This window comes from Cornus florida, unplaced genomic scaffold (assembly GCF_030987335.1).
Source record: "Cornus florida cultivar Cherokee Brave unplaced genomic scaffold, ASM3098733v1 CherokeeBrave_3.0.0_Hap2_Chr01, whole genome shotgun sequence".
NCBI classification, from domain to species: domain Eukaryota; kingdom Viridiplantae; phylum Streptophyta; class Magnoliopsida; order Cornales; family Cornaceae; genus Cornus; species Cornus florida.
The window spans coordinates 13,181,903-13,201,537 of record NW_026775571.1 but is presented as its reverse complement, the minus strand read 5'-3'; the positions used below and the strand labels follow the sequence as shown (position 1 = coordinate 13,201,537).

At 35.4% G+C, this 19,635-nt stretch overlaps 2 protein-coding genes and 1 long non-coding RNA gene across 3 annotated transcripts; all 3 read left to right on the top strand.

The window, feature by feature from the left end:
• Positions 1 to 497: 497 nt before the first annotated feature.
• On the top strand, positions 498 to 1,304 carry LOC132290513 (calcium-binding protein CP1-like). The gene has a single exon (XM_059790122.1). The coding sequence runs from the start codon at positions 636 to 638 to the stop codon at positions 1,149 to 1,151; it is 516 nt and encodes a 171-aa protein (XP_059646105.1). The 5' UTR covers positions 498 to 635; the 3' UTR covers positions 1,152 to 1,304.
• A 13,957-nt stretch (positions 1,305 to 15,261) lies between these two features.
• LOC132269327 (uncharacterized) lies at positions 15,262 to 16,904 on the top strand. Its single transcript, XM_059770482.1, has 3 exons — positions 15,262 to 15,449; positions 15,760 to 16,493; positions 16,576 to 16,904. Exons 1-3 carry the CDS (start codon positions 15,262 to 15,264, stop codon positions 16,902 to 16,904), a joined length of 1,251 nt encoding a protein of 416 aa, XP_059626465.1.
• A 1,424-nt stretch (positions 16,905 to 18,328) lies between these two features.
• On the top strand, positions 18,329 to 19,249 carry LOC132304343 (uncharacterized). Its single transcript, XR_009481606.1, has 2 exons — positions 18,329 to 18,524; positions 18,919 to 19,249. It is a non-coding gene; the product is annotated as an uncharacterized LOC132304343 (long non-coding RNA).
• The last annotated feature ends 386 nt before the right edge of the window (positions 19,250 to 19,635 follow it).

Genomic DNA, 19,635 nt, shown 5'->3' with positions numbered 1-19,635 from the left:
CATACTTTATAAATTTTCAAAAATTTGAAATGTAATATGCAAAAAAATAATTTCAGCACGGGTGAATTGTAATTTTAGGAGGCATTTTTATAAATTTTCAAAAATTTAAAATATAAAATGCAAAAATAAAAAATTCACTGATCTTATGAATTTTTTTAAAAAAAAGTTCATTTGAAATAGTTTGTAAACAAGATTCTCGCTTTTTGGATGTACTAGTACCGTATTTTGTATGGTACTCACTATAATGTCATTGCCAGTTGCAATTGAATGACAAACTTGCCCAAAGTCAAGTCGGTTTCAGTCCCATTTGGAAAGATTCTATAATTTCACCTTCACAGCTCCAAAACAAAACCTACCATTCAACCAGTCTGGACCGCGTGTGGGTCCACAACTACCAGGCCTCCTTCACAGAACTTTCAACCACGACCGCCAATTTATTCCCCCATGACGTCACCCCACACGTCTAAAAGAATTGCAAAATGTGTGGGAAGAACACACGAACCTCCCAAACCCTTTGCCCAAATATCTTGTCCTCCAAGACTCTCTCCCTATATATATAGGCCTAGCGATATATATAGTTATATAGACACACATACATATATATTTTCTCATTTGTGATACAAAAACAAACAGAAATGTGTCCCACCGGAAGCGATGTGCGGCGGTATTCTAACACCACCGTCAAGAAAGATTTCCGGCCGGCGTTCGACGTGCTCGACGCCGACCACGACGGGAGGATCAGCCGCGAGGATCTCCGTACGTTCTATGACGGATTTGGCGGCGGCGAGGCCTCCTCCGGCGAGGACGTGATTGGGACAATGATGTCGGTGGCGGACGAGAACAAGGACGGGTACGTGGAGTACGATGAGTTCGAGAGGGTGTTGTTGATAAAGAAGGGTAGAGAGAGAAAGAATGGGGGAGGAGAGAGAAACGGCCGCGGCGGAGGAGGAGGTGGTGTGATGGAGGATGTGTTTAGGGTTATGGACAGAGATGGGGATGGGAAGGTGGGGCATGAGGATCTGAAGAGCTACCTGAGCTGGGCTGGTTTTGAGACGTCTGACGATGATATCAAGGCAATGATCAAATTGGGCGGTGGTGATGAAAAGGAGGGCGTGACGTATGATGGTTTGCGCAAGATATTAGCTGTATAATTGATGATGACGACGATAATTGAGAGAGGTGGGCTGATTTTAGCCTCTATTGTTTTGTAGTATCTTGTTTTGCTTAAATAATTGTTAGAAAATTATTAATTTGCACATGTTAAAAGAGAATCTATGAATTAGTATATAATTTCATATTTATTATTTGTGGGTTGGCGAAATTTTGGTTTAATGTAGTCTATATCGTTCATGACTTGTGGATTCCCCAATTTTCTTTTGAAAAGAAGTGGTAAAAGCCCTTACTGAGAAACTGAATTGATAATTATGACTCATGTTTTATATTTTATTTGAATCCGGGATTCCGTGGTGACGATTTAAAATTAAACAAAATTTAATTTAAATTTTTAATTTAAATTTTCTCCTAATCTAATTTTAAGATCCTGATTAGTATTTACTTAAAAAATAGCGTTGTTCTTAACATTTCAACAATATGGTCTCCCTACCTCGGTCTTTATATTTTAGGATAAATTGCACCTATACTCCTGAATATTTTAGGATAAATTGCACTCATACTCCTGAATTTTCATTCAACGCCATTTAGAGGACGGTTAGCCCACAAATTTACGTTGATAACCTTTGAAGTTTCAAAAGTCATATTTACCCTCAGGTTTGTAAATTGATAAAAATAGCCCTCTATCATATTATTCTATAATCCTCTCTTCGCTACACACACCACCGCCACACCCACCTACCACCACCACAACCACCGTCACACTAAACACGCCTCCAGATTCGCCCAACAAATCCCCTCTCAACCACCATCGCCACAAACACAGCACCACAACCACCGCCACACACACAGAGCACCACAACCACCACCATACCTACCCACACCCCCACCACACCCATCGCCACACCCACACACCATTGCCACAACCACCGCTTTATGTGACGGCCCGAATTCTCTGAACCCGGTGCGCCAACTATTAACCCGAAGATTGGGCCAAACACGGATCCCAAACACAGAAGCAATAAAAGAGATGCAGTCTCTAGAGATGTATATCATCTCTAAGACGCCAAAGTGACTTCCCGAAAAGCCATGAGACTTAAAAGAAATGAATGAAAAAGCTATAGTTTTAATATGGACCAAATATGGAAATAGGAGTAAAATGGTCATTTTACCTTAAATGGAGTAAATTTGACTTCTAACAAGTCAAATGAGATCAAAAATACCCAACAACATCCTTTGGTAACCTCATATGAGGTCCTAAGGCCAAAAGAAGAGAAATTCCATGGGAACCTTATCCCGGTTCGAACTGAATTATGACACTCTCGCATTAAAATGAGGATATCTTGAGCTAGGAGTAGAATATAAAACTGAAATTGGCACCATTAGAAAGCTTATCTCAACGCGGCCAGTTTACACCTAAGAACAGACAAATTCGGAGTTAAAACGAAAGAGTTATGGCTATTCCTAAACCGGTTCAGGATTTCCTGAACCGGTTCAACCTGGACAGAGTGGCCAAGTTGGACCCTAAATCACCCTTGAACCGGTTCCAAGGAAGGTGAACCGGGTCCACCTGACCAGAATGGTTGAAATTGTCCAGAAAACCCAATTTTCGAAATGGTCTGAAATTCAAGGGTAAGAAGAAACTTTTTGGGAAAATTTTTATGAAGCTATCCTTATTCAATTTCAATTCTAAGATCACCTATGGTCCAAACCAAGATTAATAAGTAAAGTGAAATGACATAATTGCCCCCAAATGAATGCAATACCAAAGAGATAAAAATATGCTACAAAATGATATAATTTCAATACATTGAACTGTTGGCCCTTGGCCTTATTACACATATGTTAAAGTAGAATAAAAAACAAGTCACTTAACTTTATATTATACGCCCAAAAGAAAGCAAGCTATGCTTCTAAACAAGTTATACAATTGCAACGACAAAACTAGTTAAAACATGCTAACACTTGTATGTCAAATGTATAAAAAAGTAATCCAAATGCAACCAAGCCAAACTACGGATGATGAGCATCCAAAAATAAGGTCTCCTTTCCTGAAAAACCAAATTTAACTAGGGTGAGTAAACAAGTTACTCTATAGGATGAAACAGATACGTATACCCTAAAGTTTCAACGGTTCTTTACAACATATTATAAACCAAACACATGTGGATCATGCCTCTTAACGTCTAGTCTCAATGGGAAGCTAAATGATCATCCTAAGCTATATATGAAACAATTTTAAAGTAATCTATAATGGTAAAATATACAACAATATTGGAACTTCCAATGAAAATAACAAGCTACAACTTCAAAAGTAATGTCAACTTGTAAATGAATGCGAAATCAACAATGTGGAAAACTTAGGAACAACGTCCGGTTATGAACATCATAACACAATACAATTAGTTATTCCGGGCTATTAACCCTCATGGAACTACCAAAGTGCGCATTGTATTGGGGAGAACTCTTACCTTCCGCACTAAGGCCTTACCTTAGCCATTTCCCCTTTTTTGTTTTTGCCCCCAAGTATTTCCAAAATCAATCAAGAAGGTTATAACTATCACATAGTGTAAACAATGCAATTAATTAACTTCCATACACATCCAATTTTCAAAACTCACATAATACATGCCCTAAGTCCTCAAGCTATAATGGCATATACAATGACAAGTTCACAAGGTGTATACAACAACACAACAACTAGGCTATCAACATAGGAAACTTAATCATGCTAACATGGAAATCATTAAATTCCTAACTTAACAACAACATAGTAAAATATCACAACACAATCCATGACAACAATAATCTTAGAACATCATAGTAACAAGAAGAAGAAGATACTAGATCTCAATCTTCTACTTAAGTGAAACGACAACTATACAAGAGAATATTCACATAGAAGGCTTGTATAAAATGTAACCCTAGGTTAGATACAACCAAAATTTATCTAATACAATCCTAGAACTTCAATTTACATGTATACAATGTATATCAACAACAAAAGAAGTAAGAAACAACAAGAGTATAAATATAGGACAACCCTTACCTCACTAGAGGATTGTTCCTCTAGAATCCAAGGCAAACGAAATCAAATGGTGAAACCAAGCAAACGTGTTCTAGAGGAGGAAGAGATGAAACTTTTGTCTTTAAGGTGGAAGACCAAAATCCCAAGGGAAAGGGCTTGAATGTGAGCTACAAGCTCTAAGGTTTCAAGGTTCAACAATTGTGGTCAAGTGAGGAAGACAATTTTTTCACAAGAAAATCCACTAACTAAATGACTTTGTGTAGTTAAATATACTACACCAACACTACCTCTCTCTTACACACACACATCCACCCTCCACTTGTCATGATCTTAGGCCTCCTCACTGGGCTTAATCCAAGCCTTACACTTGTCACCAATTTAGGCTTCCAAGTGTACCCAATGGAAAGTCAACAAATGGGCCAATGGGAGAATGCCACTTCTCACTCTTTTCTCAATTTGCAACTTAGTCCCTTCACTAAATATCTCAAAGAATAATTGCAAAAAGGTCCCTAAGACAAAATATCTCAAAAACTTAATTACGCAAAACATCCCGAAAAACGAAAATGTTTCTGAAGAAACTATACATCCATACCCAGAAATTAAAAATAAACGAGCATGCTTTTCATTAAAATTAAAACATATGCGGATAGTAAAAGATAATATAATGCAATGCACATGGTGCTGGAAATCAGTTCCGAATACCGAAGCCTACCTCGAGCGCAACAAAACCCTAAGACAATGCGAAAAAAGAATAAATCAAATAATTAAATAAATATAATAAATAATAAATAATAATAAAAAATGAATGACAAAAAATCGAAAAAGGTAAAAAAGAAGACACAATCTTCATAACCTTCCCACCTTAAAGGGATTTCGTCCCCGAAATCCAGCCTCGACAAAACAGAAGGCCAACTATGGATAACTACGAAGTACATCTCTGAGCATCCTATACAACACAAATGCACAAACCAATGCAACTTGCACCCACATGCTCATGACACAATGTACATAACAACCTCTGCCAAGAGTGGCCCCATCCCTATGTCATTTGCACCCACGTGCTCATGACATAACACACCCTCAAAAGAATAATGGCCACATGGTCATACTACACATGAAATCTCAAACACTGAACACAACCCCAAAGGTGAACACAACCTAAGAAAAGAAGTACCACATCATCATCTAGCACATCGAATCCTGAGACACCACATTCTTTCAATCCAACCCCGTGAAAATCAAGTCATACCACCACATGACTAAACAATCAATCCTCAAGGACAAAAAAGATCTATCTCCCGAACATATCAACTCCAAAAATATCAAAGGAAGGCTAAACCTTTCCCAAGATCACAATCAAAATATCGTGGATCAAAGATCACCTAAATAACCAAGGGTACAAACAAATACACAACTACATGTCTCAAAAACATGATCCGAAAATCGATCGGATAAAATCCTACAAAACCATCAAAATCACAAATCATTTAGTCTGCACACGACTATTCTTTATCACAACATCTTCAATGAAAAATCTCAATCTCTGAAAACACAACCACCTCAAAAGGGGGAAACAATCAAGTCAAACTACCACAATACCTTACCTCATACTCTTACCACTACTCAATTGAAACCATCACTGATTATTGACCGGACAATCTATTAGAGTATAATTGATTCGAGAAGAAATGTCTGATCAGGCCCATTTCTATATTAATCAATCTGTCCCTAATAACCATGTCATTCTTGTCATCAGATCGAACTCCAAATATTGTTCTCATATAAGAACCTTCACAAAACAAACACCTCGATTTCCATCACCAACTCCATAAATCTCAACAATCTCCTTAACCATAAGCATTACGTAAAAATCTCAATAAGAATCCTTATCAAAAATCTCTTGACAAGACTAGAATACAAACACCTTTATCTGATAACAATCACAAATCGAATCTCCCAAATCCATGCTTGGCAACACTGAGCTGGAACTAATTTCCTCCAAGTGCATTTATATCCCTATCAATCCTCATCATCAATCCATAAACAACTACCGAAATAACGGTTCATCAAAACCACGGCTAGTCATACCTAGAACGAGAAAACTCCATAAATAAGCCATATCCAATAGCGATCCTTCGAAATATCTCCTAAAAATCAACCACACCCAAGACTCTAACTCGAAACAAGTCTCAAAAAGACATCCTTAAAGAAACATCAAGCTCACTAAACAAATCAAACAAATCCTCAATGATGTGGACACAAGTCCCTATAAAATGACCTCACAAAAACTCCATTCACACCGATCACAATAACTCACTAGCAACCACAGCTAAAATTCCCCAAGGGAAAACATGAAACGAAAACCACCAGTCCCAACAAGGACAACACCACCACTTCATCTTTGAATGAAAGATACTAAGGTCAAAGACTTCACCCCCTATGTGGAAGTAAGTCGACCAAAATTAATCAAATCCTTACCAAAGACTCAAAACGGCTATGGTGATCTCCATAGATCAAACAACCCACAACTATGCACAATGCAATGAAGAAAAGAGACTCACTCCTTATAAAGTCCCTAACACGAACCAAGAAGAGAGGAGAAACCTTATTCTCCCACAAGTGTTAATAAGACAAATACGAAAAACGAAGCATTCTTCCTACCTTAGGGAAGTGGACAAGCCAAAATGAAAACAAGATGTGGTAACTCCCTAACAAGGAATTCTACTACGAAACCACTGCAAAAGCCTGTAAAGACACTACATGCAAACAAAAGAAACACGATACTAACTCGTGCTCTCCCAAAATGAACAAAAGGAAAGTCCTGCCTAAACACCATATGTCATGCGAAAATGAAACAATGGAACGCTAAACATGGCTATCAATGCATATAACAAGTAAACTTACTCGTATAAGTAAAATTAATGATATATAGAACATGTCTCCAATGCAAAACAACAACATGGCATCTCTAAGCATATAAATAAGGAATGCGAATGCCATACGATAAGAGGAGAAATGTGGACACACATCCACTTACTCATGCATCATGATGTCACAAACATAAATACTAACAAGGTGGTAAACGAAACTGTATAAAATGATGCAACAATGAACCCTAAGGACATCATGTCCTAATGTGTAAAAGAAAAAAGGGAAGATCAGTCCTAACCACGATCTAACTCCAAAAACCACCAAATCATCAACACGTCTCAAAACAAACGTGAGTCCTTACCACAATGGTAATACCTAAACAATCCATCTCTAAACCTCAAGGTGATACTATAAGTGACACTAACAATGCAATACTCTCACTACCTGAAACATCTATCAATCGACTCAATCCCAAAAGCGTCTTCACGCAAGAAGAATTTAAAAGAAATAGCAACTCTAGCTATACCATCAAACAATCAAATCAGTTATTACAACTTACCTCAAATCAACCATTAATCAATGCCTCAACACAGGACACTCGAAATAAAACTCAAGAGACGCTATGCCTCTAACAACCTCAAAACTCACATCGCCATCATCATCAATGAAAAGAACTACGCCTATCAAAACAAAAACCAACACTAATTACATCCAAACTGCACCCGTAGCTAGTTAACAATAATGAGCCCAAGATACCCATACCTCGTAATGGCTCAAAACCTACAATCTCTCCCGATACCGAAAATCCTAAACGATCGATCTCGTAAATAATTCATAAAGTACTAAGGCTACGCCTAACGACTCACCTCACAAGAGCCTAAACAAAAGGTGTCTCTCCACCTATCCTAAAACCATTATTAGGTCAACAACAACCCACACTAACACGAAACTGTGACAACAATCACTAACAATCCTCAAGGAAAAGTGTTGAAGCAATAACTAAACACATCCTTCATGACACCAAGTGCCTAACTCACCATGCACCAAACCTCAACTCATGCCTTCTGTAAGGACCCGGATTTCTTAACCCGGTGCATTAGTGATGAACCGGAAGTTGACCCGATAACGAATCCGAAATGCAGAAGCGAAAGAAGCCAAATGACCTCAAGAGATGTACGTCATCCCTAAGACCCCAAAATGACTCTCCATGAAGCCACGGAACTCAAATGAGCCAAACAAATGAAGCAAGAATACCTAACCCAAAAAGAGATGAACTAAGGGCAAAATGGTCATTTCTCACTGAAAAGGGTGCCACCGTGCACACCATTGGAAGGATAACAAAAAATGAACAAAATTAGACTCAAGAATCCTCTGATTCTGAGTCTGGGCAGAAAAGATATAAAATTCCAACACCCGATGCGAAAGTTATGAAGCAATGACTTAACATTTTCTAATATTTTCATAATAAACTTTGAAAACAAAAGTGCATAGAAAACGAGATACATGTCATTGGCCTCCGGCCTCATCTCATACATGTTAAATACATTGAAAAGAGTGCACTTACGTACACTTTACATATACGAATCAACGAATACAAGTTTAAACAAATAGGGCTACAAAGAGGCATCTTATGCTAACACTTGCATAAAATAAAAACATAGAAACTGTAAGCCATCCAAAGAGCAATGGAATCTTCAAATCCTGAGTCCTGTACCTGAAATATGCCCCATTATCGTAGGGGTGAGTAACATAAAGCCATTCGTAGGAGATGAGCATGCATCGACCTAGCTTTTTACAATTTTATCACCTTATGGTGAAACATGTTAAAAGGGCTCGTGCCACCTAACGTCTATGTCAAGATGAGACCCAGGGAGCATCCTAAGCTACCTAGATCATTTCTATCATAATCACATTGTTCATGCAATTCAAACACCAGGGAAACATGTTATACAAGGTAACAAGATATAGATTCTCAAAGTCTTCAACTTGAAATCCAAAATACGAAAACAACAAGTGTGGGTCATGCCACCTAACGTCTATGTTCAAAATAAATCTATAAGGTCATTCTTAAACTACATTTGAACATCAAAACACAAATTATGATATCGATGCAATTTAACCAATAATGAAACTTCCAATACAACGCATGAAGCGTGCTTTCACAAAGCTACATCTTAAGCTCAAATTAGGAAATCAAATAAGGAACAACAAGTTACGATATCATCTAGTTATCAACTTGAAATGAAATACAAAATCAAACAAAGTGGATACTCGGCCGTCATGCCGGATCAGACCGACAACATAGTTACTTTAGGGTTACTAGCCCATGGGTAACCTCCCTATGTGCACACTAGACTGTATAGTAGGACAATCCCCCATACTAGAATCAAGTCCTAGCCGTAGCCAAACAACGACATCCCCAAGTTTCTAAAATCAACAAATTGTGCAACAACGTATATATATCAACATGTATATACAAGATATCAACTATTTATGAAGCACAATCCAAATTTTGGAAACTTATATAATACATGCTCAAAATTCACAAGTACTATGGCATGTAAGACGTCAAATACAAAGTGTGCAATTCCTTACACATAGTAACAATATATTCAATAAGGAAAAACATATTCTCATGAATATAAAAGTAACAATTATGTTATCCAATGCTCAAAAGTAATCAAGTGAACATACATCAAATCCAAATCCATGATTTAAATATTGAAACAATTTCCAAAATGCAATTAAATTCATGGAGTAATAAAGTAGAATTTAATTAAACATAAATAGTTAAATTCTCTAAATTCCAAGTTAATCCAAATAATCTCAATTTAATATATATTGAAAGACATATCATGGTCATCATATATATAACAATAAATGACAAGTTAAGTGATTAAAACACTTGAAACAAAATTAATCAAGCTAATTAATTAATTTCTTCTAGATTTTTAAACAATTCCAAATGCCCTCAATTTAATCTATGTTAGAGAACATGCCAAGGCCTATTTAAATACCATATTACAACTTGATTTAATGCTTGATACAACCATGTGAATTAAACTTTCACTAAAGATAAATATTAAATAAAAGTTGTAATTATTAATCAAATGATCCAAATTTAATATATGTTAACCAACATATCTAAGCATAATTTCCTTGCATGTTACAATTCAAATCAAAGTTATACATCATCATAAATTTTAAATCTTGTACAAAGAAATAAAAATTACTAACTTTCTAGATTTGATACAAGGCATACATATATGTTGTATAATCATGGCAAACATACAATATAACACACAAATAATCCTAAAACATTCCCTACCTTAATTGGAATGAAAATCCCAATTACCACCGAAATGAAATTGCCCCAAATTTTCGGTCCACAAAACAGATTTTTCAGCTTGCTACCTTCAACTTGTAAAATTCATAAAAAATTCAATTTTAACCCAAATTGAATAAATCCAAAGCCCAATGAAAGCTTAAACACTGTAATTTGATAATATCAATTTAGTTTAACAAAATATTTTCCCAATTGAAACAGTTTTTCCCCACAACTTTGAAACAATTTTTGCCCAGAAAACACATTTTCAGCTTGTAGCTTCCAACATTGAAAATTCATGAAAAATTCATTTGACATCCAAATTGGGCAAACCTAATTTATTTTGGAAGTAAACATATGAGAGTGTAAAACTGGTAATTTAAGCCACGATCCAATGTCAAAAGGTTAGTGAAATAAATCATCTAAAAATATGTTTTCCAGCTGCAATAAAAACATGGACAGCAGATAGTTTCGGATTTTTAAAAAAATTTAAAATGCTCTAAAATCTTAAAAAAATTCTGCGTAGTGTAAAACCTATGGGGGAAGTTCCAGTAAAAATTTCAAGGCAATTGAAGCACCACAGCTCCATATAAAAAATTCATTTCCGGACTGAAAAGAAAAAGCTTCAAATTTCCAGCAACTAGCTTGCAACTTCAAAAATTCATAACTAATTCATTTTAAATCCAAATTACATGAAACCAAAACTAAATGAAAGCTAATTGAGTATATTTTCATATTCTATATTTAATTTGACAAGATTAATTTCAAGTTAAAACTGTTTAAGGGCAAAATACAAGTCCTTCTCTTCCATGCATATAAAATATTCAATAATGACATAAAAATACTTCAAAATAATAGATCAATACCTCACTAGAGAATTGAATCTCTAGATACTAAAGCAAAACTAGGAGTTAGGCTAGATCCTTCAAGGGTTTTGAAGAGGAGGATGAGGGGAACAAAAAGTATTCAAAGTTCAAAGTTTTAAGGTGAGTGAAAGGGCACCAAAAATGAAGTCAAAGCTACTAGTCAAGCTTTTCTCCAATGGTGGCTTCCTTAGGGTTCTTGAGCGGAAAGTGATGAATGAATTAAAATGTGTAAACCCTAAACTAAATTGGTGGGCTTCTCCACTCACTAGGTGCTCTTGCACTACCTCTCTCACACACAGTAATGCTAGACTAAATGTGAGTCCTACACTTGTCATGAATCCAAGTAAACTTCCAAGATTAAATATTAACCCTACACTTGTCAACCATCCATGCCAACAAGTGCAACAATCCTAAGACAACAAGTGGGTGAATCCTCACCCTCCAAATGTCATCATCCAATGCATTGAAGTGTTTCCACACAAATGTCAATAAGTGGACCAATGAGAGTGTGACACTTGTCACACTTTTCAAAAATTGCAAAAAGGTCCTTTTTAAAAATATCTTCCAAATTTAATTACAAAATGGTCCCTAAGACGAAAAATAATTACTTTACTTAATTATCCAAAACCCCTCAAGTTATGGATAATTGCAAAAAGTCTTGTTTTCATGGCTTTTACAAAGAAAGTAAGCATTTAATAAGCATTTCTACAAAAGTAAAAATGTAGATGTCATGGAATTTAAATATCATGAACGTATGCAAAACCGGAATTAAATCCGAGCACAAAAAATGAGGTTGTGCAAGTAAAAGTGAAAAACGAGAAGAGGACGAAATAAGGAAAAGACGAAAAATGAATAGTGTCAAAAAACAAAAAATGTGGAAATGACTCAGTACTCAAAGGAAGTTGTCAATCCAAAATAAAGAGTCTTAGAAACCATTTCCGAGCACTCGAGATGACACTAAGAGGCGGGAAATCGAACCCGAAAAGGAAAAAATAATGAAAAAAAAATTTATCCGCAAAATTTGAAGAAAAAGGGGAAAAGGAAGAAAATGACCGGGTCATTACAACCTTCCCACCTTAAAGGGATTTCGTCCCCGAAATCTAGTCCCAACAAAATAAAAAGGCGAAACCAGAATAACTACGGAGTACATCTCCGAGTACCCCAAACAATATGCAACGAAAACAACCCCAAGGCTGAAAGACAACGCTCAAGCCAATGACATTTGCACCCACGTGCTTACGACTGGACAACCTCTCAAAAGAAAAATGACTGCACGGCCACACGATAAGTCAAAGGTCACTCACAGAACCCAACGCCAGACAAAGGGACGGAAGACAACAACCGTAAGGGCCTGTTTGGAGGCCCATATCTGTTATTGTTTTCATGTTTTGGTTTCATTTTTGGGCCAATATCATGTTTGGAGTGGGTTGATGTGGTATTGAACAGTGTAAAAACATTATGAAATTTGGGCCAAAACCCATATCAAAGAATTAGTGATATTGTGTGATATGGTTTATTGCAACGGCCATACCAACCCAAACCAAAACCATATCAATCCTCATTTAACTGTAGTGGTGATATCAAGTATAAAAAATCGTATATCAGAACCGAGCCATTTTTCATCGTCATTTTCTCTCTTATCGCGCAGCTCCTTTGGAGGCGATTTCATGGGCGATTGTTCTTCGTTTTCGTTACACCTTCGTTCCTACAGATCAATCAATCCTCCCATACTTGGTTTTCAGCTCAATCGTCTCTCTGTTATGTATTTGTGTGACCCCGAATCTGAAACCCTAGATTGTTCTTCATCATCATTTTCTCTCTCATCGCGCAACTCCTTTGGATGCGATTTCTGAAGCCGATTGTTCTTCGTTTTCATTACACCTTTGTTGCTAGGCTACAGATCGATCAATCCTCCCGTACTTGGTTTTCAGCTCAATCGTCTCTCTGTTAAATGGAGTGTGACCCGAATCTGAAACTCTAGAGTTTTTCGCAACCACAGATCGACACTTCTTCTCTGGAAATTTCTGTTGTTTGCTACTAAGAAAGCGAACGCGCTAAGGTTCAAGACTTTTAGCCGAGCGTTAGCAAAGCGGAACGAAGCGTCGGTAGGTCATACATTCTATGTATCGATTTCGTCAAGGGCGCTTCTTTCAGGTGCTCTTTCTCTCTCTCTCTCTATATATATATATACACTAACAAAATTCCAGATTTAGTTCCATAACTATAGTTCCACAATTCCATATTCTCTCAGTAGCAAATATAGTAGCATAATCCAGATTTAGATATAGTTTTATTCTCTGCAAAGTGATGAATAATTCTGTGTATATAGAAATGGGAGTGCATAATTTCATAACTCAATTTTAATTTTATAGCTAAAAAGTAAAGCCTATTTCAGCAACTTATTAAAATTTATAAAGTATCATTCAAACCAATTATTTGGAAATTTAGCCTTCATTAGTAACTGAGATCATATGAGATATTTAGAAATATAAATTGTTTGATTCAATTAAATTAAAAAATTAGAAATAAGCATGAGATTAAAAATAAAATACCTAACTTTATGTCATACAATCCCTATCCGGCCTTATTATATTGTAATTAGATGTGAGATTTTTGTATCCTCATATTTTATGCAATTACCAGGCACAATAAAATGTGAGATTATAAGTTGCATTACCTTGAATAAGTTGCATTACCTTGAATCTGATACGTTGAGAGAGTTTTAAGATTTGAAATCATATACTTTAACAGATATGGGCCTTCGAGATCACTGCTCTTCTCAACCTTTAGGAGAACATCAACTAGAGAAATGGAAACTTATCCAATTTGAATCACCTAGCTAATATAGAAATTGCCTTTGAAATTGAGGAAGGAGACTGATTTTTAAGAAAATCATGTGGTTGATTTAATTGATTTTGATAAATAGAATTTGAACTGAAGAAAATGAAGAAAATGGTGAGAATTTGAACTGAAGAAAATGGAAGGAGACTAATTTTTATCACATTTTTACTTCATTTTTTCTTCTTTTTTGCCCCTTATTGAAGTGTTTTATAGACAGTACCTTTTTTACTTATCATTGACGTGTTGAATTATGAGTCAAAACACAATTCAATGTACTAAACTGTTCAATTACTTAATAATAATCAGATGGACATGAACAATGACAATGTTGAGCAATACCCATCAAGAGACATTCATTCTCTTGATGGTGACAATGGTGAGGATGTTGTAGTTGTTGAACAGGCTGATGCTGCTATTTGGTGTGATGCCTATTAAGAGAAATTCATGCTCTTGATGGAGGAAGAGGTTGGAAAAGGAAATCGTACAGGCACGACTTTTAATCCAAATGGGTGGACACTTATTGTGGACGCAATGTTATTGGAAACTGGAAAGAAGTACACGAAGGACCAATGTAGACAAAAATTCAAAAATATAAGAGCATTGTACAAAGATTGCAAACAAATATTATTTGAGACTGGTGTAGGGTACAACAGTGAAACTAGAATGATTGAGTTGGAAGCTGAAAGATGGGTTCGATTGTGCAAGGTTAGTATTTCAATACGTGTCTACTTACCATACATATAGTAAGTAATTAGTGATTTAGTATTAAAAGGGTTTGATGAACAATAATTGTAAGCTGATAACGTGTAGGTTCTCAAGCATGGAAAAAAAATAAAAAAACAGGGGTGTAAGAATTATGAGCAGATGGTAAGGATTTTTGGGAATACATATGCTACTGGCAAGCATGTTCATCCTTCTACAAAGCCACCTAGACCTCACCAAGTGCTAACAATGCCTCAAGTGGCAACACATGAAGCTCAAATTTATAACACTGAGGGCAATGTGGGCGTGACTGATGTAGAACGACCTAATGTAGAAGGACCTATTGACCTCAGTCCTACTCCCAAACCTGTAGCTAAGAAATAGAAGAAAGAAACTTTTTTCGAAATAATGTCTTTAGTGATGGAATGTTTGACTAATATTGGGAACGCGAAAGCTAATAAAATTGCAAAAGCCATAGCAGATCATCTTCTAGTTGTCAACCATCTTGATTTACCAAAATGCCTGAAGTGACATCTCCCAGTAAAAAAGAAAAAGAAATGGATTCCCAGCTTGAAGAGTGCGTTAAGATTGTCAACACATTAGTGGGGATTGATGATACCCATTATGCTAAGATCATAAGGATGTTCGGTGAGGATAAGGTGTGGAGGGACATATTTCTTCGCATTCCTGATGAAAGGAAGGTTGGGTGGGTGATGAATCAACCTCTATGATTTCTTCGGTATCTTATTTTTATATGCTTTTGGATGACTGTTTTATAACTGTTTTTACATTACTGTTGGATGACTGTAATGAATTTTTCTTATCTACTGCTTTTACATTATTCTTGGAAGACTGTATTTAATTACTCTATCTACTGCTTTTAAATTAATGCTGGAAAACTATTTATGTTCTACATTTATTGCTTTTACATTGCTGGATAATTGTATGATTTGGTATGTCTTTTCCATTTTCCTTAATTTTTGTTACAATAACTGCTTCTATTTATTCTTAAATAGGATAGTAGCTATGGATATAAGGACAATATTAACCATTTATGATGATGATGATGAGGAGGAAATTCTTGTATTGATCGCAGCCGTATATGAGTACTATTATAAACATTTTGATAAACAACGTTGTAGGGATTCCATGTTACAAGGGGAAGATTACATATTCGAGGTCTTAAATGGACATGAAGAAAGGTTTTATGAAAATTTTCGGATGTACCCCAACACCTTTAGGGCATTGTGTCGTGAGTTGAAATTGTTAGGATTGAAAGATTCAAAATTTCTAATGGTAGAAGAACAAGTTGCAATTTTCCTACTTACCGTGTCTCACAATGAAAGGAATCGTGTCGTTGCTGAAAGATTCCAACACTCTACATCCACAATTTCGTATCACTTTCATACTGTATTAAAGTTAATTTGTGAGTTAGGGACTAAGATTATTGTTCCCCCGGATTTGAATGAAATTCCTAAAGAGATAAAGAACAATCCAAAGTTTTACCCATACTTTAAGAATTGTGTAGGAGCCATAGATGGTACTCGTATCCATGCTGTAGTGCCAGTTGACCAACAAATACCCTTTCGTGGTAGAAAGGGTGATACGACCCAAAATGTCATGGCCGTGTGTTCATTTGATATGAAATTCACATACATTCTAGCTGGGTGGGAAGGGTCTGCTAATGATTCGAAGATTTTAAATGAGTGCATTCAGAATGAGGATTTCAATTTTCCATCACCACCCGAAGGTAAAAATATTAAGTTTCCATATTTGTGCATTTAACATTACAAATACGTTAATTTTAATACTTAACATACTTAACATGACAGGTAAGTTTTATTTAGTCGACTCTGGGTACGCCAATCAACCGGGGTTTTTGGCCCCTTACCGAGGTCAACGTTACTATATGCAGGAATATCATAGACATACTAGAGGACCATGTGGTAGAGAAGAGGTGTACAATTTTAAGTACTCGTCATTGAGGAATATCATAGAGCAATGTTTTGGGTTAGTAAAGATGAGATTCGCTATATTGAAGCAAATGCCCCCTTATCACTTTGACACTCAAGTTCTTATTGTCATTGCCTGTTGTACATTGCATAATTTCATAAGATCCCAAGGTGAATCTGATGAAATTTTTGATTCTGAAACCCCTTAATCTTCACAAAATGAACCTGATGTGGATGACGATGTTCAGGTGGTCAGTGCTACTAATACACAGATACGACAGATGGATATTTATCGTGATGGTATTGCCAACCTAATTTGGGAGCACTGTAATCATTAATTATAAAACTGTCTAATAGTGTGTAGAATTAAAATATGGATGACTATAATAACTAATTATATTACGTAAATTAAACTCAGATGCTCCTTATTTATGGATAACTGTAATAACTAATTATATTAGGATATCAAATATTAAATGCTTTAGTACTTGTAGGCGCACTTATGTATAGGCTTGAAGGTGAGAGACCACAATGTGCATGTGGTAGAGGTCCTATGCATCTGTATAGGGTTCGAACTCCAAAAAATGATGGTCGACAATTCTATAGGTGTCCAGCTCGGGAGCTATGGTCAATTACTTTTAGGTGTTATTTCTGTTACTGTTTCCTAATTGTATAATTTATATTTCTTGTAGTCACATATGAATGCATTTATGTGGGTGGATGAGTTGCACCAAGGTGCACAAGTTGAAGAATAGGTTCAATCTGACTTGGACAGAGTCATTGCAATGATTCAAAATGAACAATGTAGACAGAAGTACATGCTCTTCCTAGGTTGTGGATGTCTTGCTATCACAATCATATTTATTGTGATTGTCCTCTTGTTGCTCATTATCGTTGTTATTAAAAGATGAAGTTAGATAAACTTCCATCTTTTGTAATATATGACATGTAATACGTATTTAGTTAATTTCCCGTGTTTCATTCGGTATGTAATATATACTTAAATGGTATATTTTGAACTGCGTATTAGTTGCTGTTGTGTTATCTTCTCTGTCATTTTGGGAGTGAGCTTTAGGGTATTTGTAAAATTTGCTACTGAAGTCATTTACACTCTATTTGCAACATTAGAGAAAAAAAAAAAGGTTAGATATATCTTGTTTACTACTAATTATTTCATTCCTACCGTGTGTTATTTTGTTTTTCTCTAATGTTGTTCATGTCTTTTGTTTTGCATGAGGTCATTTACACTTTAAATTTACAACTAAGCTTGAAAAAAGGTTAGATATATCTTATTTACTACTTCTAATTATTTCATTCCTACCGTGTGTTATTTTGTTTTTCTCTAATGTTGTTCATGTCTTTTGTTTTGCATGAGGTCAGTTACACTTTAAATTTACAACTAAGCCTGAAAAAATGTTAGATATATCTTATTTACTACTTCTAATTATTTCATTCCTACCGTGTGTTATTTTGTTTTTCTCTAATGTTATTCATGTGTTTGGTTTTGCATGAGGTCATTTATACTTTAAATTTACAACTAAGCCTGAAAAAAGGTTAGATATATCTTGTTTACTACTTCTAATTATTTTATTCCTACCGTGTGTTATTTTGTTTTTATCTAATGTTGTTCATGTGTTTTGTTTTGCATGAGGTCATTTACACTCCAAATTTGCAGCTTAGCCTGAAAAAAGGTTAGATATATCTTGTTTACTATTTCTAATTATTTCATTCCTACTGTGTGTTATTTTGTTTTTCTCTAATGTTCTTCATGTGTTTTGTTTTGCATGAGGTCATTTACACTCCAAATTTGCAGCTTAGCCTGAAAGAAGGTTAGATATATCTTGCTTGAATTAAATTTGTGGACGGTGTCCCTTGTTAATTGAATTTTGTGGGCGGTGTCCCTTGTTGAAATAATTTTGTGGGCAGTGTCCCTTGTTAAATGAATTTTGTAGGCGGTGTCCTTTGTTGAAATAATTTTGTGGGCGGTGTCCCTTATTAAATGAATTTTGTGGGTGGTGTCCTTTATTGAATTAATTTTGTGGGCGGTGTCCCTTGGGTTTATTGTGTTTTGAAATTTTGGAAATGTCCATTTTTAAGGGGAAGTCATGCCGGATTTTTTTTTTAAAAAATAATAATAATTGAATTTAACTCTGCTTTATATTTTGCTACTATAGGTAATGTCTTGTTTTACATTCAAATTCATTTTTTGCTACTACATTAAAGGACATGGCAGTAAGTTGTAGGCAGTGGCACCAGTGGGATTGATAGGAAGCATTCTCCAGTTGCTGCAACTCCAGAAAGCTAGTGATCTCTAAGTTTATCAAATGGAGGCCTATGCAAGTATAAAAAAGTGGGTGTACATTTTATGGAATGAATATTAGTGATCTCCAGTTATGTGTACATTTTATGTAAATGTAATGAAGTGTGTGTGTACACACATACTATTTTAAAGGAATGTCTAGCTCCTTATATACGGAAGTATATATGTGAATGGTGCAACACTCAAGTTCTTAAGATTGTGATGTATAAAGCAAAACTATACAATTATTATATATGTGAATGTTGTTCAGTCTTGTAAGAGGGATCTTCCTTGATTGCTTGCTTTTAATCTTTATTCATATTTATCAATTCTGCTTATGGTTGGATATTGTATGAAATATTCACAAGTCCGTTATCAAAATAAATACTCAACAAAAGAGGAAATGGTCTTATGACTAAACAAAAAAAAAAAAATATTATCAATTTGAAGGACCTCCACTACAAAATTTCAAACTAATCTAAGTGAAGTAAAACTATTCACAAGCTTCAATGTTCACCAAATTTCGACTCTGACCAATTCAAGACGATTAACGTTTTGGCTTTGTTTCTTGTTTGTTTCAATTACAAGGATCTCTCTCTCTCTCACATTCATCATGAATATATATATATATATATATATAT

Bases quoted from the DNA above. Each gene is read 5' to 3' on its own strand.
- LOC132290513 (XM_059790122.1), top strand. From the start codon at position 636: ATGTGTCCCACCGGAAGCGATGTGCGGCGGTATTCTAACACCACCGTC.
- LOC132269327 (XM_059770482.1), top strand. From the start codon at position 15,262: ATGCCTGAAGTGACATCTCCCAGTAAAAAAGAAAAAGAAATGGATTCC. The intron at 15,450-15,759 runs GTGGGTGATGAA...ATTCTTAAATAG, and splicing joins CCTGATGAAAGGAAGGTTGG to GATAGTAGCTATGGATATAA. The intron at 16,494-16,575 runs GTAAAAATATTA...TTAACATGACAG, and splicing joins TTTTCCATCACCACCCGAAG to GTAAGTTTTATTTAGTCGAC.